The sequence below is a fragment of the Harmonia axyridis genome, chromosome 3, assembly GCF_914767665.1.
Source record: "Harmonia axyridis chromosome 3, icHarAxyr1.1, whole genome shotgun sequence".
Lineage (NCBI taxonomy): Eukaryota > Metazoa > Arthropoda > Insecta > Coleoptera > Coccinellidae > Harmonia > Harmonia axyridis.
Genome location: NC_059503.1, coordinates 38,927,002 through 38,952,735, shown reverse-complemented (window position 1 = coordinate 38,952,735; position 25,734 = coordinate 38,927,002). Strand labels below are relative to the sequence as shown.

At 34.3% G+C, this 25,734-nt stretch overlaps 2 protein-coding genes across 2 annotated transcripts in view; both read left to right on the top strand.

The window, feature by feature from the left end:
• Positions 1–10,615, top strand: part of LOC123674981 (TWiK family of potassium channels protein 7) — a 34,093-nt gene extending 23,478 nt beyond the window's left edge. The window contains exons 5-7 of the mRNA XM_045610178.1: positions 951–1,102; positions 2,952–3,201; positions 10,248–10,615. Coding sequence (XP_045466134.1) covers positions 951–1,102; positions 2,952–3,201; positions 10,248–10,316 — 471 coding nt within the window. The 3' untranslated portion in view covers positions 10,317–10,615. The remainder of the gene's footprint in view (positions 1–950; positions 1,103–2,951; positions 3,202–10,247) is intronic.
• Positions 10,616–20,592: 9,977 nt separating this feature from the next.
• LOC123674976 (TWiK family of potassium channels protein 7-like) overlaps positions 20,593–25,734 on the top strand; it is a 621,245-nt gene continuing 616,103 nt past the window's right edge. Inside the window, exon 1 of the mRNA XM_045610173.1 lies at positions 20,593–20,808. The gene's annotated coding sequence lies outside the window, so the exon portion shown is untranslated. The remainder of the gene's footprint in view (positions 20,809–25,734) is intronic.

Genomic DNA, 25,734 nt, shown 5'->3' with positions numbered 1-25,734 from the left:
TGTCTTAGTGGTAGAGTTCCATTATACCCGCCAATATTTAAGTTTATTATAAAATTGGGCATCTAACATTTGAATCTGCTTGCGATCGGTTCTATGTTAGTCATTTTAGAAAACAGGTGATGGCGGCATTATGCTGATAGTTATTGAGGTGCTTTTGTTCCGTTATAGTTCTTAGTACTGATCTTTTTCTTACTTACATATTTAAATATATACTTACCATCTTTACAGATGAAAAAATAGGCTATTAAAGCTGAAGAATCAGTTTGCAATTATTGAGAATTAGGTAAATTTTTCTTCTACTTATCTAGGCTCGCCAGTAGATAAAACTGCAGGTTGTTGCGTTGTGCATTTCAGTTCTATTATCTTTGTAGGGTTTTGACTTTTATTTCATTAAAATATGTTGTTGGTTATCAATTCCTTTTGAGGACATTTGCAGTGCTTTTTGTTTGTTGGATTTCTGTAATTGGACTAGTTTGGTTTGGAATATTACTTCATTTTTATTCGAAAGTTTTTGTGTTCCCCAGGTTGTGCATTTCAGTTGTGTCTCGTACTTCCTCTTCTTTATTTGAAATGAATATGAGTATCTACCTATTCAGAATTACTTTGATTGGAATAGGTTTTTTTAGGTTATTTACAGTTTGATTACTTGGATATGTTATTTGTGTGGCATTTCGTTTTGGGAATTCCTCTATCTTTAGTTTAGTGCTATTGTTTTCAATGTAGAATAGACGTTACTTTTGCTCTTAAGACGATAAATATTTGTGTTAGAAATGACTTCAATAAAAACAATTGAGTCAAGTGTCATATTCATCCCTGGGTTTAATAAATGTTTCCACGTTCCCTCTTTGTATAATATAATTTTTCCGACTGGAGGGATTTCGTTTCCATTATTGTTTCGTACATAGCCCACTATCTGTTTCACCTCGTAAAATGCGACATTATCCTTTCAGCATATGCAAATGGAAGACGCGAAGTCCCAAAGAGGGCTTTCCCACGCACCAAGTGAAACAACCGAAACAGGAGACGACGAAGAAAGCGAAACGTCATCCGACGTGCAATCTGTTACCGTTCCCATAACAGTTTGCTTGATGATCATGGTGGGGTAAGTTCCGACTCGAAATAATAATAAATATTCCACAATCACAGGTCTCTAGAATTACGGAAAATGCCAGAGGGCTCTGATGTGTTTTCTAAATTTATATAGGATGTTACGTAAAATAGAATGAATTAATAAAATTAGAATTAAGTTTGCGGAAATATTACATTCCTCTTGTGAAATATAGAAATAAATCAAGGAAGTACTGACGTGAAGTCAGGAACTATGAACTAAGCTGAAAAGTTCCTGAATTCATATTACGGCTTTCCTCCTTTTTTAAAATATTTTGCTGAATTCTCTATTCTTTTGATGAGGCCATGTATTTATTATTCTACAGGGTGGCCATTTGAAAACGAAACAGACGAGATTACAGAGGAAATAAAGTTTTTCGATAGAAATGCTCGGACAGTTCGATTTCTGTTTCGAGGGGGACAACTTAAGATGTAGGTTACGGACGCATAGCGCTTCAACCCTTGCTACTACAACCCTCACCCCCAAATTTTGAATAGGGAAGATGGGGTGAGTGATACCTCATTTGAAAGGTATTTTTATACTGATTTCAGCACAGTAATTGTTTTTTCATTTTATGCATTAGTTCTCGAAATATTCTTAACTAAGTATTTGAAAATGAAGTGGTGTTTTCATGGCACTTGTAGTGTTTTGTGAAAAATCGACATTTTGAGCTTCAAAACAACCATGACTGTGGCTTCCTTCCTAACTAACTAACGCATGAATATTTCGAGAACTAATGCATAAAATGAAAAAACAATTACTGTGCTGAAATCAGTATAAAAATACCTTTAAATTGAGGTATCACTCACCTCATCTTCCCTATTCAAAAATTGGGGGTGGGGGTTGTAGCAGCAAGGGTTGAAGCGCTATGCGTCCGTAACCTACATCTTAAGTTGTCCCCCTCGAAACAGAAATCGACCTGTCCGAGCATTTCTATCGAAAAACTTTATTTCGTCTGTAATCTCGTCTGTTTCGTTTTCAAATGGCCACCCTGTTTATATTCACGCAGTATTTCAACTTATTGGGATTTGTTACTGAAATATTAGGGTTTTTCGATGTTCTGCTTGAATTTTCTATGGTTCAGAATACTCTATTAACACGAAATTTGGCTCGAAGCTTCTAATGGTTATTCTGTATTTAAAGGCAGAATCCAACAAATCTCTAATCCAAACAGACTTATTGTTTGCACGGAGTCGTTTCGCACGTATTCATTTTCAATGGATTAGAGCACCGAGTTGCGCTAGCTCTATAGAAAACGAAAAAATGCAGTGAAATTTTTGCCATACCATGAAATTTCACGTTTCTAGGTCTTTATTCCAGAAATTTATCATGTTCACGGTGGACAGAATTGTATTTGAGGACGGATTTATCATCAGTGACTCGCAACTCATTAGTTGAGACCATTCCTGGCTCTAATTTGAAAAATACATTGTAACGAAGCAATAAACAGGGTTGTCCATTTACTGGTTTCTTTTTAAATCATAGGTTATTTTGACACTGACAGCTGTTTGCCGCTCGAAATCTTACTCTCTCAGCATCATACCTTTGTAGAACGAAATATGTCGTTTTACGCTTAAACAATGTTGGGAAATATTGAAAACTATTTTCAGAGTGAGTGTTGTGGAGCTGAAACAGTACTTTTTTTGAAAAAAGTATCCAGTACGCTTGCTTTTCGCAAATACCTCTGAAATATAATCGTAATTGGAATTATTTTAGCACAAAAATAAAATCTGAGCTATTTCAACTTTCTTGAAATTTTAGATTTTCATTCACCTATCAAACGTTTATCATCAGAAATGAATAAGTTGTCGCTGAAACTGAATAGTATTATAATTTATTTCAGCTATATCTGCTTCGGAGGCTTCCTTTTCTGCAAATGGGAAGACTGGAAGTTCTTGGAAGCGGTCTACTTCTGTTTCATTTCATTGAGCACTATTGGTTTTGGAGACCTTGTTCCTGGCGACAAAATAATAGGTCACAGCGACGTAGATGAGGTGCTCGTCGACGAGGTCTTCGAACTACGTTTCGTGTTCTGCGCTGCATATCTTATGCTGGGTATGGCACTGATAGCTATGTGTTTCAATCTGATGCAGGTAATGGATTTCATTTTTTTTCAATGTATACTTTTCTATAAGACGGGTCGACCTAGTAACGCTTAACGATGTAGGATGTCTTCTTTTCTTTGAACTCCACGAATAATAAATTTTAGGGTGAAGTGAAAAACGAATGCATATTGAAGTCGGTTAGATTCAGTACTATTAGTAGTGGTTAGTGATCACTCAGTATTATCTGCCTAATACACCTTCCATCTTCCATTTCCGGCAAGAAAATAATCACTACACACTCCCCTGTCAGTACCGACGACGCTCTAGAGGGGGAGGTAGAAGAGAGAACACAAGCGAGTGGTGAGAGTGGAAAAACAATGGATAGGGGGGAGACAGGGTAGGTGGTTGCCTAGGGCAACAAAATTCAAGGGCGCATTTCAAGCTTGATCAATAAAAATTACATGTGTGGAAATTCAAAGTATCAAAATTCTGTCAGCAATTAAAGGAACGAAGGAACGTTATGGACGTTGAAAAAAACACATACTGTAGTATGTATCAGTATGAAGAACCTGTATATTTTCATACTTGAGACGACAAGGTCCGTATAACCAAACACCATCTTAAAATATAAATATATTTACTATGTTTACCCTTGTTGATCGTGTTGTATTTATCAACTCGCAAGGTTGTTGTGAATATACAATATAAATAGTAAATATATATCATGTCGTTAGATACATAAAATAGTAAGAATGATCTTATTCAATAGTAGTCTGTAATTCATTCATTTTGATGCTCACATTCTTGAATTACATCATGTGAGTTTTCATCTGTGATCAGTACAGTGTGCAGTAAGAAATACATACCCTTTGATGAGTCTGGAGAGTATTAATTAACCATTCCTTCAACTGTATAACGATTGACCGAACCTACCCTAGCTGGGTACATCACATGGCGATCCTGCCAGTTCTATACAGTTAGAGGACTATGATTATTATCAACATTTGGGTATGTGACTCCAGTAGAAGATCCTAGTTCAACCACCAATCCAAGATGGGATCTCCAAAGATTGCAGCCAAGTTCCGGTCAGTACCAGGAATCCCGGGAGTTGGAGCCATCCTGTATGTCGAATGGGCCATCAAGAAGACGATTAGGAGAAGCCATCAGGATTTGGTATAAAACCGTAAGAAAAATGTAGCTTCCTCCTTTTTATGTCTGATTTTCCATGGATAGTGATGAACTATTTGCTGACTTAAGTGGTGTGTATAATTCTTTGAAAATGTCAAGAAAGAGCCGCGAAAACGTAGGGAACGGGCCGATAGTCAAAAAAAAAAAAAAATTTTTTTTAGTCAAGTTTAATTTAATGAATTAAATGGAATTGTCAAGTCGGATTTCTCAAAGCAAACCTCACCAAACAAGCCTAACAAATTCACTTTCAAAATATCGGAAAATGCTTAGCGAAAGGAAATTTTGACCATTCAAATCGAGGTCGTGACCGCAGCAAGCAGAATTACAATGCAGCGAAAAATAATCACGGGCAAGGTCGCGGTCGCCAGTTCATCAATCATTGCAAAAACAATAACAAAATCAATAAAAAAATAATAATATCTCTTCAATATGACTAATCCTTCTAGTAGATTAACCAAAATCCTTTTGGTTTTAGAAGAATATGACTTCACGGTTCATTATGTAAAATATTCAGAAAATTTTTCAGCAGATGCCTTATCGCGTATTAAAATAGAATCGGAAGAACGTCAAAATGAAGTAGGTTCTACATAACATGAGACGAATGCCTCCGATGGCAAAAGGATTGATCACCCTCTTGTTGTCGAAGTTTTAAAAAGTCCAACAAAAAGGGCTGAGTTGAGACCACTTTCAGAAAAAGAATTTCGTAATTTGAAAAATCAACATTTAGAGGTTTACAATGAAAATTTAATATGTATATAATGTGAATTCACAAATTATTTTCATTAACCAGGACATCCGATCAGCGTACGACTTAGGTACATCGTTGAGGATACTGGAAAAATTATGCGCAGAAAATAATATATTAGAATTGTACCTCATAAAGCTAGCTAGTAATATAAAATTTTTGAATATGTTGACAAATTATAAGAATGAAATTCTAGGAACATCCCTCAAGATTAAAATAATAAGAGATGTAAAGCGAATCGAAGACAGAGAATTAAGGCAAATATACTTCTATACTCCTTACGAATTAGTTTTCGGAAAACCTAGTAGATTTCCACAAAATTTAAACAGCCAAGTAGATTCAATCTACAATTTCGATAACTATCCTCTTGAACTAAAATATAGGTTGCAAACGGCATGGAAAGATGCTAGAGAAAACTTGGTGAAGGCAAAATTGAAAAGAAAAGAGATTTTCGACAAAAAATGTAATGAAATAAACTATAAAGTAGGGAATAAGGTGCTCTTGAATAATAAGAACATTGACAATAAACTTGACCCCCTATTTAACGGTCCCTACGAAATAGTTGAAGTGCGAAACCCGAACATTATAGTGAAAACGAACCAGAACAAACTCAAAGAAGTACACAAGAACAGAGTGAAACCGTATTTCTCATAGCAAGTAATAATTACTAAACAGTGCTAGAATTAAGAGACTGATGTAAATATTTAATTAGGAAAATACTGTATTAATCCTTTTAGATGTAAGATCCATTGAGATTATGTAACCTATTATGTATATATAGATATTAAGCTATAGATAAGTCAAAAAAAAAAATTTTATATTTGTATAGAAAATTTTTTTCTCTCAAAGAGGGAAGGTGTAGTATGTATCAGTATGAAGAACCTGTATATTTTCATACTTGAGACGACAAGGTCCGTATAACCAAACACCATCTTAAAATATAAATATATTTACTATGTTTACCCTTGTTGATCGTGTTGTATTTATCAACTCGCAAGGTTGTTGTGAATATACAATATAAATAGTAAATATATATCATGTCGTTAGATACATAAAATAGTAAGAATGATCTTATTCAATAGTAGTCTGTAATTCATTCATTTTGATGCTCACATTCTTGAATTACATCATGTGAGTTTTCATCTGTGATCAGTACAGTGTGCAGTAAGAAATAAATACCCTTTGATGAGTCTGGAGAGTATTAATTAACTATTCCTTCAACTGTATAACGATTGACCGAACCTACCCTAGCTGGGTACATCACAATACACTCATCAGGCTTGTCGGCCTTCGCTTTGCTGAACGTTGCCGAATTGTATTGCTATTTGGGGCGGTTTGTTAATTATTTTTATTTTCAATTTTATAATCAGAATGGAATGCAAAATATACGATAAACGATTTCATTTCATTATTTCCAACTTATCTTTTTTAAGACATAAGAAATTTTTCATTTCATTCCACATTTCATTATATTATAATATTTTTTAAATCAAATTAACTAGTGTTGGGCGTGGGCGCATTCGAATTCAATGTAACGGTTCTACGTATCATCCGAATGTTTTACTCAATACTCAAAGAAAAAAAACAAAATGTTTGAGCTTTTTATAAAGTCGAAACTGAGCAGAAGAACCTGAAATCTAAGGGCCATCTCTATAGGGGCGGTAAGTGATTGAGGGCGGCATTGTCTACTTTTTCCGGAAAATCTGGATTCCTATAAAAATGTATTAAATACTTTTTTTAATTTTAACAAATTTCACACATGATTTTTTGAATCGAATTTATTAATCTTGAACATCTCTGCATCGAGGATGTCTGCAACATATTTCGAATTCAAAATAATGGTTCATCCGCATCATCCGGTTGTTTCATTAATTAATTAATATTAAAATACATTTTTTCTTTCGTAAAATACTTTTATGAAAAAGTTTGGAGTTTTCCACATTAAATCTCTGAATTCAAATCCACCCCCTCCTCCAATCCTAAGGGGGTAGGGCGGCAGTTTGGCTAGGGACAACCCTGATCGTATATCTATAAATACATACTGGTACATAAGACCAGTATTTTGTTAAATCTGTACAGTGTTTGGAATGAAGCCTTTATGTTTACACACTTTACGCTGGTTCACTTCTAGGTTACCTCTAAGCAAGTAACCGTAGTATGTTACGTTATGTTGAGTTATTCAGGAAAATAATGAAATGAAAATGAACTTTGAATTTTGAAAATGTGATGTTTTGTTCGTGAAATAGTACACCGTAACTGAATTAAGGTCATTTTTCCGATGGGGGGCAACTGCACAGCTTCTAGGGGTGGACACTACAACCCCGGAAACGTACCTGAAAAAACAAAGCAAGTGCTCTTTTTTTAAAATGACCGTTTTTTCAGGGCCGCCACTGGGAGGGAGGTAGGTTAGGCGGTCGCCAAGGGCGGCATTGCAAGCTTGATCAACAAAAATCACATGACGTGTAGATATTCAAAGTACCGAATGAGATTTAATTCGGTCAGCAACAACAAGAAGGAATACAGACAAATTTAATTAACATGAAAAACCATCAAAGGTGCCGTGTTATGCATCATAATCATCATAATATCAAGATGACTCGTAATTCTCTCATAGTGCTGTTGCTGAGTTATTGACGCTACAAAAAAACCCATGCACTCACCAGGCTTGTCGAATTTCGCTTTGCTCTACGTTGCCGAATTTTATTGCCACTTGGGGCAGCTTCTGGATTCTCCAATTAGAATGTTTATGCCTGTGACTGGAATATACAGGGTCTTTCACGAGGAACCCCACCCATATTTATACGGAAAACTACTGAACGTATTTTCATGAAATTCAGCACTTATAAGTATTTCACGATGCTGATGAAATCTAAAATATTTTCAAGGCATGAGCACCTCCGGTTTTTCCGGAAATGACGTCAACTTCCGTTTTTCAAATTAGAACACCATTTTTTTATTGCAGAAATAGATTCCTTAGAAAATTTCAAGTTATTTTGATGTAACATTTTTTAGTTTTGGTTGGAAAATTCTCTCTGAGCGGGAAAATTCGAAAAAAAAATCGAAAATAGAGCTCCGCTGAAACAAGAATAACTTCGAGGTTTTTGGATGGAAAATTTTCATTTTTGCGATTTTTCAAGATGTGAGATTGATCTATCCACTTTAAAAATCGAGATCGCGATTCATGATACAGGGGGTGAAAAAATCGCTTTCAAAGTTAGGGATGACAAAATCGTGAAAAATCAATTTTTTCAAATTAGAACCCCATTTTTTTATGGCAGATATTGAATCTACGTTAAAAAATAATGTGAGTGTATGCATCACACCCTTGCCCTAAAGTGGATATTTTCTGAGTTATTCACAAAAAACTGTTTTTCGTCTTGAATTTTCAGCTATTTCTTTTCCCTTCACGCCAAAAAGAAGAAATTTTCAGGAACTATTATTTGAACCATGCTGTAGATTTTTCACCCCTTCTTAAAACCGACTTCAAGTTACTATTAGGAGAACCATGGCAAACTCTCGCAGTTATAACTAGAGAAGATGCTCAAAGTTTTGACCGTTAATTTCTAGACATTTATTTATACGTCTCAGGAATGCTTCGTGCGTTGACTGATAAAGAGGACTGCATAGAACGAGTCAGAAATGCGTTCAGGTTTGTTTAGATTTTTAGATTCATAGTTTTGAAACTCAATTTGGTTTTTAAACCTTTTTGCAGATCTCTTCCTCCCGATGAAATAAGAAGAGCAACGCACGAAGCATTCCTGAGACGTATAAATAAATGTCTAGAAATTAACGGTCAAAACTTTGAGCATCTTCTCTAGTTATAACTGCGAGAGTTTGCCATGGTTCTCCTAATAGTAACTTGAAGTCGGTTTCAAGAAGGGGTGAAAAATCTACAGCATGGTTCAAATAACAGTTCCTGAAAATTTCATCTTTTTGGCGTGAAGGGAAAAGAAATAGCTGAAAATTCAAGACGAAAAACAGTTTTTTGTGAATAACTCAGAAAATATCCATTTTAGGGCAAGGGTGTGATGCATACACTCACATTATTTTTTAACGTAGATTCAATATCTGCCATAAAAAAATGGGGTTCCAATTCGAAAAAATTGATTTTTCACGATTTTGTCATCCCTAACTTTGAAAGCGATTTTTTCACCCCCTGTATCATGAATCGCGATTTCGATTTTTAAAGTGGATACATCAATCTTACATCTTGAAAAATCGCAAAAATGAAAATTTTCCACTCAAAAACCTCGAAGTTATTCTTGTTTCAGCGGAGCTCTATTTTCGATTTTTTTTTCGAATTTTCCCGCTCAGAGAGAATTTTCCAACCAAAACTGAAAAATGTTACATCAAAATAACTTGAAATTTTCTAAGGAATCTATTTCTGCAATAAAAAAATGGTGTTCTAATTTGAAAAACGGAAGTTGACGTCATTTCCGGAAAAACCGGAGGTGCTCATGCCTTGAAAATATTTTAGATTTCATCAGCATCGTGAAATACTTATAAGTGCTGAATTTCATGAAAATACGTTCAGTAGTTTTCCGTAAAAATATGGGTGAGGTTCCTCGTGAAAGACCCTGTATATACGAGAACCGATTCCATTTCACCATTTTCAACTTATCCTTCTTAAGAAATATAAGAAGTTTATTTTATTTCATACCACAATCTATTACATTAATGAATAATAAATAAATAAATATTATATTTTCAATGTTTCATATCGAATCAACCCGTGTTTGGCGTGAGCCAAATGAATACACTTAACTCAAGATACATTTTTTCTGTCCTAGAATATTTTTATGAAAAAATTAGTAAAAAACCTCAAAACTGCAAGGGTGCCGACGCTAGAACGGGTCTTGGACTCCGATCATCCAATATTAATTTTTAGCATTCTGCAGAGTAAGCTTCTGTTAGGGCGGCAAATTGGGTTTTTGCCTGGGGCGGCAGTTTGGCTAGCGACGGCCCTGTGTTTATTACCTTTTCATTCAAAGCGAGTGCATACGTTTAGATTGAGAGATATGGTTAATTTGAAATGATTTTTCCGAAGGGAAGGTTGGGTTAGTCAATTAGTTGATATTGCTGTCTTTTTGGTGTTGCATGCCAGTCAAATGACATTGTTACCGGTCCTAGCATCAAGATTGATTGTAGTTTTCTTTTGCAGGAGGAAGTGATCCACAAAATACGAACGGCTGTCAAAACATTCAAATACATATTTCGTTGTAACAGGTAACGAATGCCCTGCCGGCTTCCGGAGCATGAAGCTAATTTAACATTTCTTCTCCGGACGGGCGGAGGGCATCCACCCGGGCGAGCGGATTATGCGTCATGATAACTGGCAGATCGACATGAAAAATGGAGGGAAGAAATGGGGAGGAAGGAGAGCGCTCCTAATTGAAGAGGTTTCAATAAAAAAAGGGGTGAAGCAGAATTGAGGTTCGGCCTTGAGAGAGTTATATTATTTTATTTCGATAGCGTCGGGAGGATTGTGTTTTTTGTTATCTTGTTTGTAATATACTCTTTTTCACATTATATGTTCTTTTATTTCGTCTCTATAAATTTCCTCTTTGTGATCAACTTAACTATTTCTTAATTTATAGCTAGGATGTTTTATTACATTTGTGAGGGTATATTTATTGAAAAAGCAGGAAACTATATCATAAGACAAATAATCTTTCTGTACGTTATTTCACGAAAACAGAGCACATGATATCTGTTATTAGCAAACTTTTATTCTTTAAAATTTGTCGGCATAGTGGTATAGTACATCCAAAGTCACTTGGAGGAAACCAGAATATTTCGATTATACAAGGGTTGTCCAAGTTTCCTGAAATTATTTTGGAGCCATTGAAGTTTTTGCTTAACAATACTTTCAAAATAACCCCAGTATTTAGCGGATCGCGGTATCCAGTTCAAAGGGACATCTGGCCAAGCGTTTTTATGGACTAGCTCAAGTGACTTTGGTTATACTATACCTGCTTTTTACATAATGTTATCTTCATGCACAGAGCGGTATTATTTCATTGAAAAAATTGTGAACTTCTTTTTTTTCTTAGATTCGTTGCTGATTTAAAATGTTACTAAACAGAAGGGAAGAATGAACATTTTTTAGTAGGTATTCATTTTTTGTAACCGTTCGATCATGTGTTTATACATAATCATCCAAATTGTGAGAACATGATGATTTTCGAAAAAATTCGACATATACTACTATTGTACTGAAAGTTAGTCAATAAAAACTGACCAGCTCTAGCGCAAGTAATTTTGGCGCCTGAAGCAAATCATTTTTTGGAGCTCCTGCTGAAAGAGCATCAATAACAACATAACCTCTCTCATAACCACCTCCTCCCCCTTCACAAAAAGGAACAGCACGTGCTCCGATGATAAAACAGAACTTTCTTCTTCCGATGAAGAATCTTGCAATCGTGCTTAAGAAAATTACATTCTAGTGAATGAAAAATATTGAAATGTATCAGTGTTGCTTCGAAAACTATTTGGGATTAAAAACATGAGTTCCCTTGAAAATATTTAGGAAAAGTAACCAGTTTCAAATGACAAAATGTAGGAATTTTTCATATGTTGAATGTGTAAAAAATAGGCTTTCAAATAATTCGAAAGCAAAGGTTTTTCGTCTTTGTGAAATACGCAATGATTTTATTCCCCTTCCAATGAGGTTAGTGAGCCATTCTATTCAAATTGGTTAGACTGCCTTGTGTTATTCATCATACAGGTGGTTTAGTAAAGGTGGTGTGAAGAATGTTAACAAACGCAGCGAAGTGGGTCTCAAGAATCAAGGATGAAATATTAAAAGGCGGCCATCAAAAAGGACCGAATTGCCGCCCCTCAAATAAAGGCCCCTGAAACGGTCGCTTCACTGTTTCACCCCTAACGCCGACCTTGAAACCAAGATATACAAGACGTACTTCTATTTCAGAAACGTACCTTTACCTAATTGAGAGAAAACATATGTACTCTCATATTAATCTTACAAATTGATCGTTTCATTCAAAATAGATCTTTCCTGAAATCAATGAGTAATTTATCGACATTTTTAGAAACGGATACCAATATAATACAATACGATACAATAATTAAGGATCGGATCAAATAGTGGTTTTAGTACATTTTTTTGGGGGGATAGCCCACACTGCCATGATGTGTTCCTGAAGCAGAAGAAAGCAGTACGCATAATTGCCGCCATAAGTAGTACAACCTCATGTCGGGACTATTTTCGGAAATTCGGAATTCCTACCTTTTATTCCCAATATATTTAGATGTGTTGTTTGTATGTGCATGATAATTACGCGAAATATCTCACTAGTGGAGAGCACCATCACTATTTCATTAAAAATCGATATTCTCTGGAAACGCCCTGTCAGAGATTGAATATCACCAGGAAAAATATCAATTATTGGGGAGTTTTGTTCTATAACTATTTGCCAGGTAGTTTGAAAGATGACAAATTTTTCAAGAGGAGTCTCCGAAAATATTTGATGCAAGGAGTTTATTATAGTTTTGACGAATTCCTGCTTTGAACGTCACGGATTGATCCAGTCTACTCAATGTTATCATGGTGTTTGTTTTATATCTATTATGATATGTTTCTTTTATTGTATTGTTTTATAAATCTTTTTTGTTTAATTACTGTTATTACTGTTTTTATATATTGACTATTAAGTATTGCCTGCTGTTTGTGATACTTTGTTAAATAAATGAAATGGAAATGAAACTTGTAAAATAATCGCTCAATCCAAAAAAAGTATTAATACTATAACCTATATTTCAAAATGTGCTAAACTAATAAATAAAACAAACTCTGTCCACGATGTTGTGCAGAAGTGAATATATTTTATAATATCGAAGGTCATAATTTTAATCTCTAGTCTTTATAAACCCCTACGTATATTTAACTTGATCCTTCGACATATGTTATAAATCCCAAAAGAACATTCCATCATGGGTTCAACCAAATTCAATTATTCCTCAACACGCCACATCGCTCTAACCCCAACAGGGTGATTGGATTTCAAAGTCGATACGGGGGCAGAAACACAAGCCCAAAAATCCGACAAAACATACTTGACCCAGTCGCCGAATTCCCTAGCGGAACACCTTCCTCTATCTCTATTACAGTACATTCTCACCCTCGACCACAGCTGAACGTGGAGGGTTGGAACTTGCCGCAGGCTCCTGATGCGCCTTGAGGGGATTGCTGATGCAACAAGTTTTTCAATTGCATCGCCAAAGGAGTGAAATAGGGCTGCAATGACACAGATACACAAAGAAATGAAATGGGAGAATGAAGCGTTTTTGGAAATGCATTCGAGTGTACAATGCAGTTGCCAGGAGAAGTTGGGGGATCTCTGGACAACTGGATATTATTGATGGTTTGGAATGGATTCTCGGTAGATTTAATGCAATTGTGTCCAATAATAGGGATATTGCGTCATATAATAAAATCAAATGAATTTAGGTTTTCCACATTAAAGGTCGTTTTTGAAATAATAAAACAGCATTTTCATTATCTTATTTCTCGAATTCAATTTAATAAAATTGATTTGAATTGTGTTAATTCTTATCGTCTAGCACGTAACTGCGAACGCCAATCAGGGCAATTTGACGTCATAGCACTGAAACGTTTAGAACATAGACAAACTAATCTTATCAAGAACTGGTTTATCTATGGTTTAGAACGTCAGAAGATATAATCAAACCGATTTGACTGTCAATATCAGCTGATATCAGTTACGTTTAACAGACCATTAGCACGTGGTGACCATAAATAAACTAGTTAGTTTGTCTATGGTGGTGAGTCTATTATGCAGTGACGTCACCATAAAACCGTGACAGAATGGAGTGTTTCAGCGGGAGTTTTGGAAACTTTTTTTATTTACGAATTTTTTATTGTTACTTTCTAGATTTTTCCATGAAAATATTTTTTTAGTGTATACTGTATGGGGTTCATCTACGAATTGAAAGCAATTTCAAAATAAAGACATCCCTATTCAGCAATATTTTTTGTTAGATCGATCGAAATTATTCTATTCGGTATAACTTTCTAATTTCTTTCAACATATTCAAAGTTAACAAGAAAACTATGCAACATGTGAGTGAACAGAATTTGGCATCCTATACCTACTTATGGATGCAAAAACCAGTTGTTTTGGAAGCAGCATCGTTCGTAAAGTTGTCTTCCCATAATATCAGATGGGAGATCATCGGTTCAACCACATGAGTGTATACAGCGTGCCAAAAGAGTAACGTTACTCTTGTACGAAGAATTATCAAAGAAAATCCTTGCACCTGTCGATTTTTAATTCAGAAGCAATTTATACTGTACTTTTTGAATTTTATATTTTTCACCCCTACATCCCGCACCCTCCTAGAAAAATTTTAAGGCAAAATTTTCGTTCACGTAACTGAATTGGTCATCGAATGACCTTTGATGCGATATATCACCAGAAATATTTTTTCATTAGGAAAAATTTTTGATGGTTGCATGCATTTCTCAAACTTCGAAAATAGAAATCGGTGCGTAGGAGGATATCTCTCAATATTTTCATTTTTTATTATTTCAAGAATAAGAACCTGACACCAATCACAAATTGTTAATTTTGTGAAAAATAGCTTAACAAATTCTTTTTTCATTCACACCGCTCAATCGAATGTCCTTTGATATATCACAAGCCATAAATTTCTATTTGATAAAAATCGTAGAGTGATTTGGAGCGTAGGGAGACCTGCTTTTAAAATTGATAATCCATGAATTTTGGATTTCCCTTAATAATAATTGAAATAATAATAATGGTCTGATTGCAGTTACTCTCTAATCACAAATTGTAAATTATTTCCTAATTTTTTAATGAAAAATGGCACAACCAATTCTACTTTTATCCACATCGCTGAATAGATAACCAAATTACCAATTATTTGATGTATCACAATCCCTATATTCCCAATTGAAAAAATTAAGTAGAGGGGTGCGGGGCGTAGGAGTGAGAAATATCGAATTCAAAAAAGCATAGGATGAATTTCTTTTGAAATTAAAAATCACGGGTGCGAGGATTTTTTTTAATAATTTTTCGTACAAGAATTATTGACGAGTTACGTTCCTTTTTTGGCACGCTATATAATTTTGCTTGAATATTCTATTGGTAAAATTCGGATAATGCGGTTAACACAAAAATTTGCAAGAAGTTGAAATTGTTTTTTGATTTTATTTGAAACTCGGTTGGATCTGTTATTAACGAAGTAATAAATACTAAGTCAGCAGCTGATCTGGAGTAATTTGTTCCATTCTGCATTGATTGCGAAGTCAAAATTTTTTCATCCTACGATTGCTTTTTAGTCTTCCTCTTATATATGTGTACCAAAACTGAAATCAAAACCATACAATCCGACCGTCTATTCTGTGAAGTACACCTGTTAGATATGCCCCGACCATTTTGCCCAGTCCTTATTCAGAATATCATAATCAAACTATATTTTATGTGATCCTGAGCAATGAATGTTAGAATAAATAGCAGAACTATAGTAAGCCTACTCACTCACCATAGAAAATTGAATAACGCAAAGACATTCGACATTCACTGAGATTGAATAGGTATAGTCTGAGGTAAGCGGAAACTATATTTTACATTTTACCTGCACTGTGCTTCCCAATATCTTTGAATTATTATTTAATAGGAACTAAACTAAAATCTCCGCTCAATCGGTTATATGATCACAAAAATATTGGGTTATGTTTTGCGATATTTTTTTAAAAATTTATGGTTCTGGTAATGGTATCAACACAAAATTCAGTATGAACCACGAATGATTTTTCCATACACGAATATTTGATTTGTACAGGGTGGGCAAATTTCGATGTTTTAGCACTACAACTTTTAAACAAAATCTGATACCCCATTCTTGGTCTCTTTTTCTGAGAAACTAACAAGGGTAGTATTCATTTTTGGCCACCTTCTTTTGTTTTCGAGTTATGAGTGAAAATTGGAAAAATGGCGATATGGAAAAACATTTACATCTCCGCTAATATTGATGATAGAGCTCTGAAATTAAAACATCATACAGGCACTTTTTTACGTAGAATCCAGTGGCGTTCAATTGACGTTCGAAAAGTAGTATATTTTTCCAATTTCGTGCGGAAAAGGCCAAGCTATTCACTTTCCGCTCGCATAAGCATGCGGAAAGTGAATAGCAAGAGTCGCATCAATCATTAAATGTTGGCATTTCTCTGTGCGCCAATCATAAAATTCAAACGTTTCTCTATGCGACTGAGCGCACAAAAATATAATTTTTCGGCAACCGTCCGGGAAGTGCTCACTTCCCGGACGCTTTTTCTCTGAGAAAGTAGCATTTCCCGGCCTAGTCCGGAAAGTACGTACTTCCCGGACTAGGCCGGAAAAGAATCATAGAATCCATAGCAACCGAGATAACGGCTGACAGTTCATATGAATTTAGTTGTCAAAAATTTGCATGTTTTTTGATCGCAATCGCAATAAAATATGGAAAGCAGCAGCGATAGTGTTATTTGACATGGTTACCGAAAAAATATTGTACGCAACACGCCCGAAAATGGTTTTTTTGGACTCACAGACTTCCAGGACTCGCTTACGCTCGTCCTGGAATTTTGTCTATTCGTCCAAAAAAACCCTATTTTCCGGACTTGTTACGTAAATTACTATTCTTATAACGTCAGTCGATATCAAGAAGAAAACTGTTCGTGAAAGTGTTTTATTTAGGTACGCTAGTAGGAAAAATATTGTTCCTAACTCATGTGGAAAGTGTCTTTTCCGCAATCGACAGCTCCGCTTCGTATCGTTCGGTCAACTGCAGTCTCTTGCGAAAAATTATCACTTTCCACACTTGTTAGGAAAATAGCTATAATGAATTCGAAAATTTCATAAAGAATTATATCTAATATATAATTTTCCTAAATAGCAGAAATAAATAATAATTGTTCATTAATTGAAACCATTAAAAAGTTTTGAATCATTAATTAAAAAATAATATTCAATGCAGCCGGAATAAATATTTGGATATGTGCAATGAATTTTTGTACAATTAGCTATTATCGTATTAATTAGGTAGGTCTCCACTACTACCACGAACGAAGTTTGTTTTGGCACATTTATAGAGCATTTGTAAGATTACGCCCAGATTAGGTATAAAACGCACAAATCTGCCTCCCAAAATTTCCAGCAACATTCTTCTTTATATAACCCATATTGTTTGAATAATATATAATGTTTTTTCTTCATTTAATTCTTACTGACAATTCAATAAAGAATTCAATTAATTCAAATGAATTGCATGAGATACTTCAAGAAGTTGCCGCTACCATTAAGGAGAGAAACAAATTATATGGAATTCTAAAAATAGTTCTTCTCCCTTTTTCTTAAATTAGAATCATAGGAAGAATAGAGAGAGAGTAGAACAATTTCTGAATTGAAAATTGAATTAAAAAGATTATTTTGACGATATTTTGATTTAATATTTTCATTCGGGAAATTTCTGATTATGAAATAAATAAATTTGATGATGATGATGATGATGAGGGATCATTAGACACAATTTTTCATTGAGATTATTATCACAGTCACAAATTACATACAAACGTTTCAGACAGAACTGTTTTTCAATATCTAAAAAAAAAAATTAATTACAAACATTATGACATCAAAAACAAAAAGATAGAGATTCATTTCATATTGGAGTACTGCAATGAATGAACATCTCATTAGTTGTTTTGAATATCGAGAAACGCAGCATCAACGTGTCACATTATGTCGTTAAAATATTGAGTATCACATTTTCGAACCTGTGTTTTCTTTTTTTGCTCTTATTTTTAATATCCTTCGTTTTTTGAATGAGTGTTTAATAGATCCCCTTATGTATGTTCTATCATTGATCGAATGCTGATTTTGTGAATGTAAATCATTTAGAGGGATTCTCTAGTTTTATATTTTTCTCTGTCTCTAAAATTATCGTATCTTCGAAATTGAATGTGAATGCTGTCTGGGTTTTTGAATATTGGTGTGTATATTCTCTAACCTAAATTTTGTTGTGTTTGTCCTATGTATACTCCCCTACATTCATTGAGTGGTATCTCATAAAGAACATGTGATTTTAGATTTTTTGAAATTTTCGATTTTAATTTCGAAAATAATTACTGGACTGGTATGAAAAGCTTGCGTGCATTTATATATTTGGGTACTATTTTATTATATTTTCAATTTTCTCAGATACCATTGGTATATATGGTAATGGCATATATGTTGTTGCCTTTTTTTTTGTGCTGGAGTTATTTATTGTGTTGTAAAATTTATGTGTACGTTGTTTCATCAATTTTTGTATTAGTTTCTAAGGATAATAGCCTCATTATAATTTTTATTATCATTGTTTTTGGATTCTGGGGTCCCTGTGGAGATGGCTTCAGTATGGTCTCATTTATCACGATGATGTTCGTTTGCATTCCAGAATGTGATATGTGAAGAATTTGATGTATTTCTTGTACTTGGCGTTTCTTACCTAGGTTCATGGTACAGACCATTGCAATTGGCACACTTAGCTGGTGAAGTTGCTGCCTCCTTGCACTTTCTTGTTGAGTGCTTGCCTCCACACTTGATGCATCTTAGGTCAACTCTGCAGTGTTACCGTGTTTACGGATAGAGAGAATCGAATTTGTGAACAAATTAGTCCTGAATCAGTGAGTCGTTTGGGACCATTTCAGGTTTAAAACTCGAGAATAACAGACATTGTAATGAAATGACCTATTCGTGGAATGAGTGCTCAAAAAACTGCCTCCTAACTATTGAAGAAGTTCAAGATCAAAATAGTTCACTTTCAATATAATGTGAATTGCAAAAAAAATTGGGACCAAACTTTTGATATTGAAATCGAAATTTTAATATGGAAAATAAAAACCTAAGACTAACATCATAGAAATAACTTGAAGTAAATAGGTATAATCCCAAAATATTCTTTTGAAAAGAGAAAGAGATGTAAACTCATCCCCATTCTTGAAGAGATAGTTTGGAAATCACAGGCAGTAAACGTCCAATGTAAAATTTATTATCTCCTATTTAGTATCATGTTTTATCAATCACTGTTCATATCTTTCTCACCTATATAAGGTTGTCTACAAGCAAGAGCGGTCCCAGGGGGGGTCATGACCCCCCCAAATGCAACCATCTAACACTCAATACATATGTGTTTCAAGCAGACAAGGTAGGAAATGGTCCCATCAAAAAACTTGAAGCCCATAACGGCGACCTCCCAAAATTCAAGGCAAGGGCCACCCTTGTCGACAAGCTCTGTTTTGCTATCAGTCGAAATGTAACCTGATGAACCACAGTATTGGCGAAACATTTGTCGCAAACATTAAAATATTGTGAAAATTAATGTAGGATCCAGTTACTGTACCCTGTAAATAATTGAGATGGTCAACCGGATGCTTGGAGACCTATTAATTTCTTCAAGTGTCGAGGGCAGGACAGTTTCAATGAATTTACAGGGAACGAATTGTTATTGTACATATAATGTAAAAAGGATGTATTATTCTTCGAGGTGTCGAAGATATGTCATGGAGTTGTAAATCTTGAAGAGATTTACTGGGGGGTTGTGAAAATTCGAAGACAATACGGTCGTACCAGATGTGTCACATCTGTGTATCAGGTTCTAGTCCTTCGAGAATATTCGATTTCCAGGAATCCGCGAAGATCTTTGTGGGCGGTACGGCAAAATTCTTATTGGACTAGGGGTGTGGTCAAGCCGAAAGAAGGGAGGTCGATATTCGAGACAGGGTAAGTTCCAATCGTCAGAGAGCACAGTTCAAATTAAGCCGAAGACGGGCAAAGTTCAAGTTAAGTCGAAGACGAGTAAAGATCAGTTCGGTCGGTCAACTTAAGACGTACGACGTAAAGACGGTTCGCGGACTAGATTAAGACGAGTCGCGAACAAGACGAGACGACCGAAAACTTGAAGTACGACGAAGACGTAATAATCGAAGACGTTTCGAGTAATTAACACTAGAGTTAAAGACGAAATTCAGTACCGTAGTGAGAAACTTGTAATTAAGACGTAATTAAGATCTTCTCAATACTGAGTTTGTACTGTATAAGTGTGGCTTTGTAAATAGATGTAAATAATTCAAAAGAGTTCAATTATTACAAATCCGACAAAGTCAAGGAGAAAAAGACGAAAGGCCAGGTAATCGAATCATACCTCTAGACGATGGATTAACCAAGCCTACATTAATTTGTCTCATTATTTCCCCTATAAAGAATTTTCATCAAGTAAGGACCAAATCCATTAAATATATATATTTTCAGATCAGTTCAGTTCCTCAAAAATAAATCCTGCAGGACTAAATGTTTTTCGACGAAGCTCAGATTTTGAGTTACAGATTCCTGTTTTTCATCTCGGCACCTCAGAGACAGAGATCCGATCCAGCTTTCCAGACTTCAGTAGCAAGTTGACCCTGTTTCCGACGCGATATCCCGAACAGAGCGTCGCGACGCGCATCTCACGTATCAGTTCCTGTCGTTCGAGATCGGAGCGCATTTATGAAAGTTGTTTTAGTGGATTTTCCCTGAATTTTGATTTTCGCATGGTAATTGTGTTTGGATATTATCTCGGATAATATACATGTAGGAGTTGGAAATTGTGTCAGAGTGAAAAGAAATTTAAGGCTGACTTGGATCTTCGATTGAGATTGTTTGGTAAGAAGTTGAAATATTTGCAAGGAGTACGATTTATCTATTTCGTGAACTTTCTTATGTCCGATATATTTTTTATGAGAAATGAAACGAAGACTTCAAGAAAATGTTTCCAATTATTTCAAAATTGGAATCAATCCATAACAGAAATAAATAAAATTAACTAATAGATATATTTAATGAATATGACATAATAAATGACAAGAATTCAGAAAGAAAAGGTTTTCAGTTTTGACCGAAAAAATGATTTGATAACATTGGAATTGTGTGAGCAGACATTCATTTCATTCGCGAATATACAAGAAAAAATGGTCCACCTGAGTTTCAATGATGCTTTTTGTATACCGAGTCACATGACCTAGTCGAATTGAAAAAAAAAACGCTTGGATGGAAGGGTTTTCAATCTTCATCTGCTGAATTATCCTAAGTAATATAAAACGATAGCATTATGTATAAGGATTCTAGTGTCTTTTTGACATGAAATTACATTGTAAGTTCACTCTATCTCCTTTTACTTAATATTCACGATTTTTCCATCAATATTTTGGGATATATAGATTTTGAAGGAAAAGTGAAGGATTGAAGTACAAAAATTAGATATTGGTAAAATCAATGCAAAATTTTTTAAAATAAGCAAAGAGATGATAAGTTACCAAGAAACACTTCTGATATCTTCGAACTGAAAAATTACAGTATTACTCCTATTCCAACCATGGGTTATAAAATACCCTTCTGATGATCGTGGTTATCTTATATTTACTGTTTCAACGTTTTCGAATGTATATCACCAGAAAACTTGGAAATAAACCTGTTAGGTTCAAATCTCTACCATATTGAACCCAATCAATTAAAAAAATATATTTATTCAAACACAGTTACATTTCCCTTTTTTTGTTATAAATGGTGGTGATTGACTGAATATTTTTGCGCTGGCTCTGGTTTGATGAATATAATCGGTTGTAAAATTAGTGTCTTGCCGTTTCTGGGATTTACAATTGTGTTGATATTGCTGGATCTCATCTCCTAGTCTTGAAACCTTCAAAGAAGGCGAACACCATAGCAATCTCTAATTTGAATGAAATGTTTGAAAAATTGAATGAATGTTTTTGCATTCAAGAATGCATTTGATAATACTATGAAATCTTCTTTTGAGGAAAATTTTCCATTGATTTCATTCCTCGCTTTGGGTGAGAAATTTCCAGAATTTTAGGAATTCATTGAGTAGGAGCTGAAGCAACTTAAGTTATAAATACAAGATCTAAACTTGAAATTAAAATATTTTCTGGATTTTCATGATTTCAATATAAAAGATGAATGGAAATAAATTTTTGTTACATGTTTTATAAATTGATGCAATTGTGGAGATCATAGATTCTTTTGTTCATGCATTGAATAGTAGTTCTAACAATATAACTCGTTGTGATATCAATATTTGCTATGAGTTTAAGACTATGTCATACAAGTTGGTATTTCAGCAATATGCCTTGAATTTTGTCAACAATGAAAACAGAACGAAGTTGAAAATAACGCTGAAAGGTTCTAAGTTTTGAAGAAAAATTTGAATATGAGTGTAAATGTAGATGATTTTTGGATTTTTAATGACATTTCAGTCTATGAGAAAAGTATGTATCCGAGCCGCCTTGTCGTATGTTGTTCACATTATAGAAATATTTTATGGTTTTCATTCACTTCGTTGTTTGTAAAATTTTCAAATTCTAATGTATCATTCCTGTAATAATTTATCAATTATCCATTCAAACGTTCGATCTCTTTTGAATTACTAACCAAATCATTCCTACCATTACATTTTAATCATAACAAATATGTATTGGTACGACCCCAGCCTCGACAAATGTGATTGTAACAGAGTTCAGAAAGTGTGGAATTACTGCTGTCGTTTCATTCTCGATACGCCAAAATACTCGCATAATATCTGAAGTTATATCGCAGAATTGAAATTACTCCATATGGTGCATAGTGTGATTTCCTTTATTCCTTCTCTCACGCGGAAAGTGTTGCATTCTGGTTTCCCTTAAGCGGCCCATAGCCGTACAATTATGTTGTAAAATGAGAAGAAAAAACTTTATATGTCGACTCTGAATGATTTATTAAAATGGCACATATTTACACTTCTACATATTGAGGCCCTACTAATTTAAAAGGAAACAAACAGAACAATGAAACATGAGCAATTTATTCATTGCTCTGTTTGTTTTCTTTTCAATTAGTAGGGCCTGAAGATGATTTCTTGGATATCGAAACATGTACCCCATTTTAATAAATCATTTGGAGTTGACATAGAGGGTTTTTTTTCTCCTTTTACTTGTTATGAGATGATGGATACGTTTCTATCAATAATAATGTACAATATTGGGAGTTGTGCAATAATATTGAATATGTATGTATATGAGTATTCATTTAAAGACAAATGTGCACTATTTTTCCGATTGAAATGATAGTTTAGAATTTTATTTTGAAGCTCTTCATGATAAAGCAATATCGGAATAAAAACTTTTTGGCAACTAGTTTAATGCAACTTGAAATATGCGCTTTCGCCATTTTGTACTGCTAAGCTTTTGTACTAAATGAGCTTAGGTACTTCTTGTATAAGGTTAGGTTAGGTTAGGTTAGGTGCTTGCTTATTGCAGTTTTGGCTATTACGAATATTTTTTTGAAAGGTCGATATTAAATCAATATTAAAATTTTGTTGAATTTTTTTTTTTTTGGTGAAATGGTTTTAAATTATTTATACAGGGTGTTTCCTAAACATGCGGCAAAAATTCAGGGGGTTGTTCCTTGGACTATTTTAAGCATGTTTTGTCCTTGGATGGTTTTTGAAAAACCTCTTTGTTTCGAAGATACAGGGCGAACAACATTTTTCATATTTTTAAAATTAATAATAGTTCAAATAAAAATGCGTACCGCACTGTGTTTACTAAGTAGGTACAATTTATTTTTAAATTTGTTTAACAACATTCCAATTACTAAAAACGGCTAGTTTTTTGACTAAAAATTGATAAGTGCAGATGGTAAAATTATTATTTCATACCACTCCAGTAGAAAATGTGGAAGACTTGCGAAATCGGATCATTGCTGGGTGTAACTTAATAAGAAATGATCCTGGTGTGTTTGAAAGGGTTCGGCAGTCAATGAGGAGAAGATTGGATGCTTGTATGCTGGCTAGAGGTGGTCATTTTCAACAGTTTTTGTAGGTTGAGTTGAATTTTCATGTAATTTTTCATAATAAAATGTTATTATCTGAAATTTTGTTTCCCCTATATCTTCGAAACAAATAGGTTTTTCAAAAATCATCAAAGGACAAAATATTCTTAGAATAGTCCAAGGAACAACCCCCTGAATTTTTGCCGCATGTTTAGGAAACACCCTGTATATTGGAAGAAGTATTTCAGTACACAATTCTATAATATCTTCAAAAAAGACAAATGTCATCAATATTGTATTTATGCAATTATGATCACTGTATATGTATACTGCTTCCTTATGCACTCATCTGCTATTTAACTGCAGCGTTTGTAATCATGTCAAACAGGAACTTGAATTGAGTAGATTACTATACTTCATCTAGGACTCATGTTTATTGAATTTGTTCCTTTAAGATTTTTATTTTTCAATATCATTGAGATAATTCATAGTAAAATTAATAAATTGATGTATTTCCCAATCGGCGTGTAGAATTTAGTATGAAAAGAAAAACACATTGGTTTTAAGTATTATCTTTAATCAGCTATTGATTTTGGCAAAAATCTTATACCATCAACAGGCTTTCTGAAATGACACTCATGTATTTTGTTTTATATGCATGCCATTTCCTTTTTATACATGTCATTTCAGGACAGCCTGATGATGGTATAAGCTTTTTTGCCGAAATCGATATCTGATTAAAGATAATACTTAAAACCACTGTATTTTTCTTTTCATACTAAAATTAATACATTATCGTGCACAAGGTTGAATTTGAACAGTAGGAGATGCATAAAAATGTATTATCTGATAACTATTTCGCACTACTAAGGAAAAAGCTACCAGAACATTTTGGAAAAACGGGTTCGAGTTGTTTCAATTATGCCATTGGTCAAAAGGTGCATACGTTCGCTTTCAAATGCATTTCCGAGGTTATCCAAAAAAATAAATAAATTTCATTATCATTCATCGCAGTACAAATTCATATACAATACGCTTTTACCACAAACAGTTCTGAAGCAGTTTATTTTTGTAGTATTATTAACATGCTAAATTGGAGAAAGAAGAGAAGGGGCAATATGGACTTTATGTATTATTTTCTCTCGCAAATGAAAGTACTGTATTGTTGAATTTTAATGTTTTATTTATTCAGTACGAATTTAATACCATATTTTTGAAAATAACTCTTACTATCCACTATCTTTCATTAGATAAATTAACAACACAACTTTCATATTATAATAGGTATTATACAGGGTATCCCGGGAAGAATGCGACAAACGGGTATCATGAATTAAGGTCATCATGGAGGACCCCTATCAAGAGGTTTCAATCGCCTGAGTGCCTTTGTCTGGGATATACAGGTGATGTTCTTCTCATGAGTGAAATTTCACAGTTCAATAACTCTGTAACTAATCGACCGAATAATTTCAAATTCTGAAGTTTTGTTACCCTTTACTATTGCCTTCCTTCAAAAGTTCTGAAATCGGTAACCACACGAAATCCAACTACTGTTATGAGATGTTGTCAAGCGTGGTTTGCCCAAAATCGAAGAAGAGTAGGCACAGGACGTCGAAGGGCACAAATGAAGTTCAAGATCGACGTCTAAGACTTATGGCCAATAGAGACCGATTTGTGACAACTCGATATTTGGCTAATGAGTGGTTTGGAGAACAAGGCCATCCTGTAACTGTCCGAACGGTTTATTGGATAAGGTCTTTTGGACTG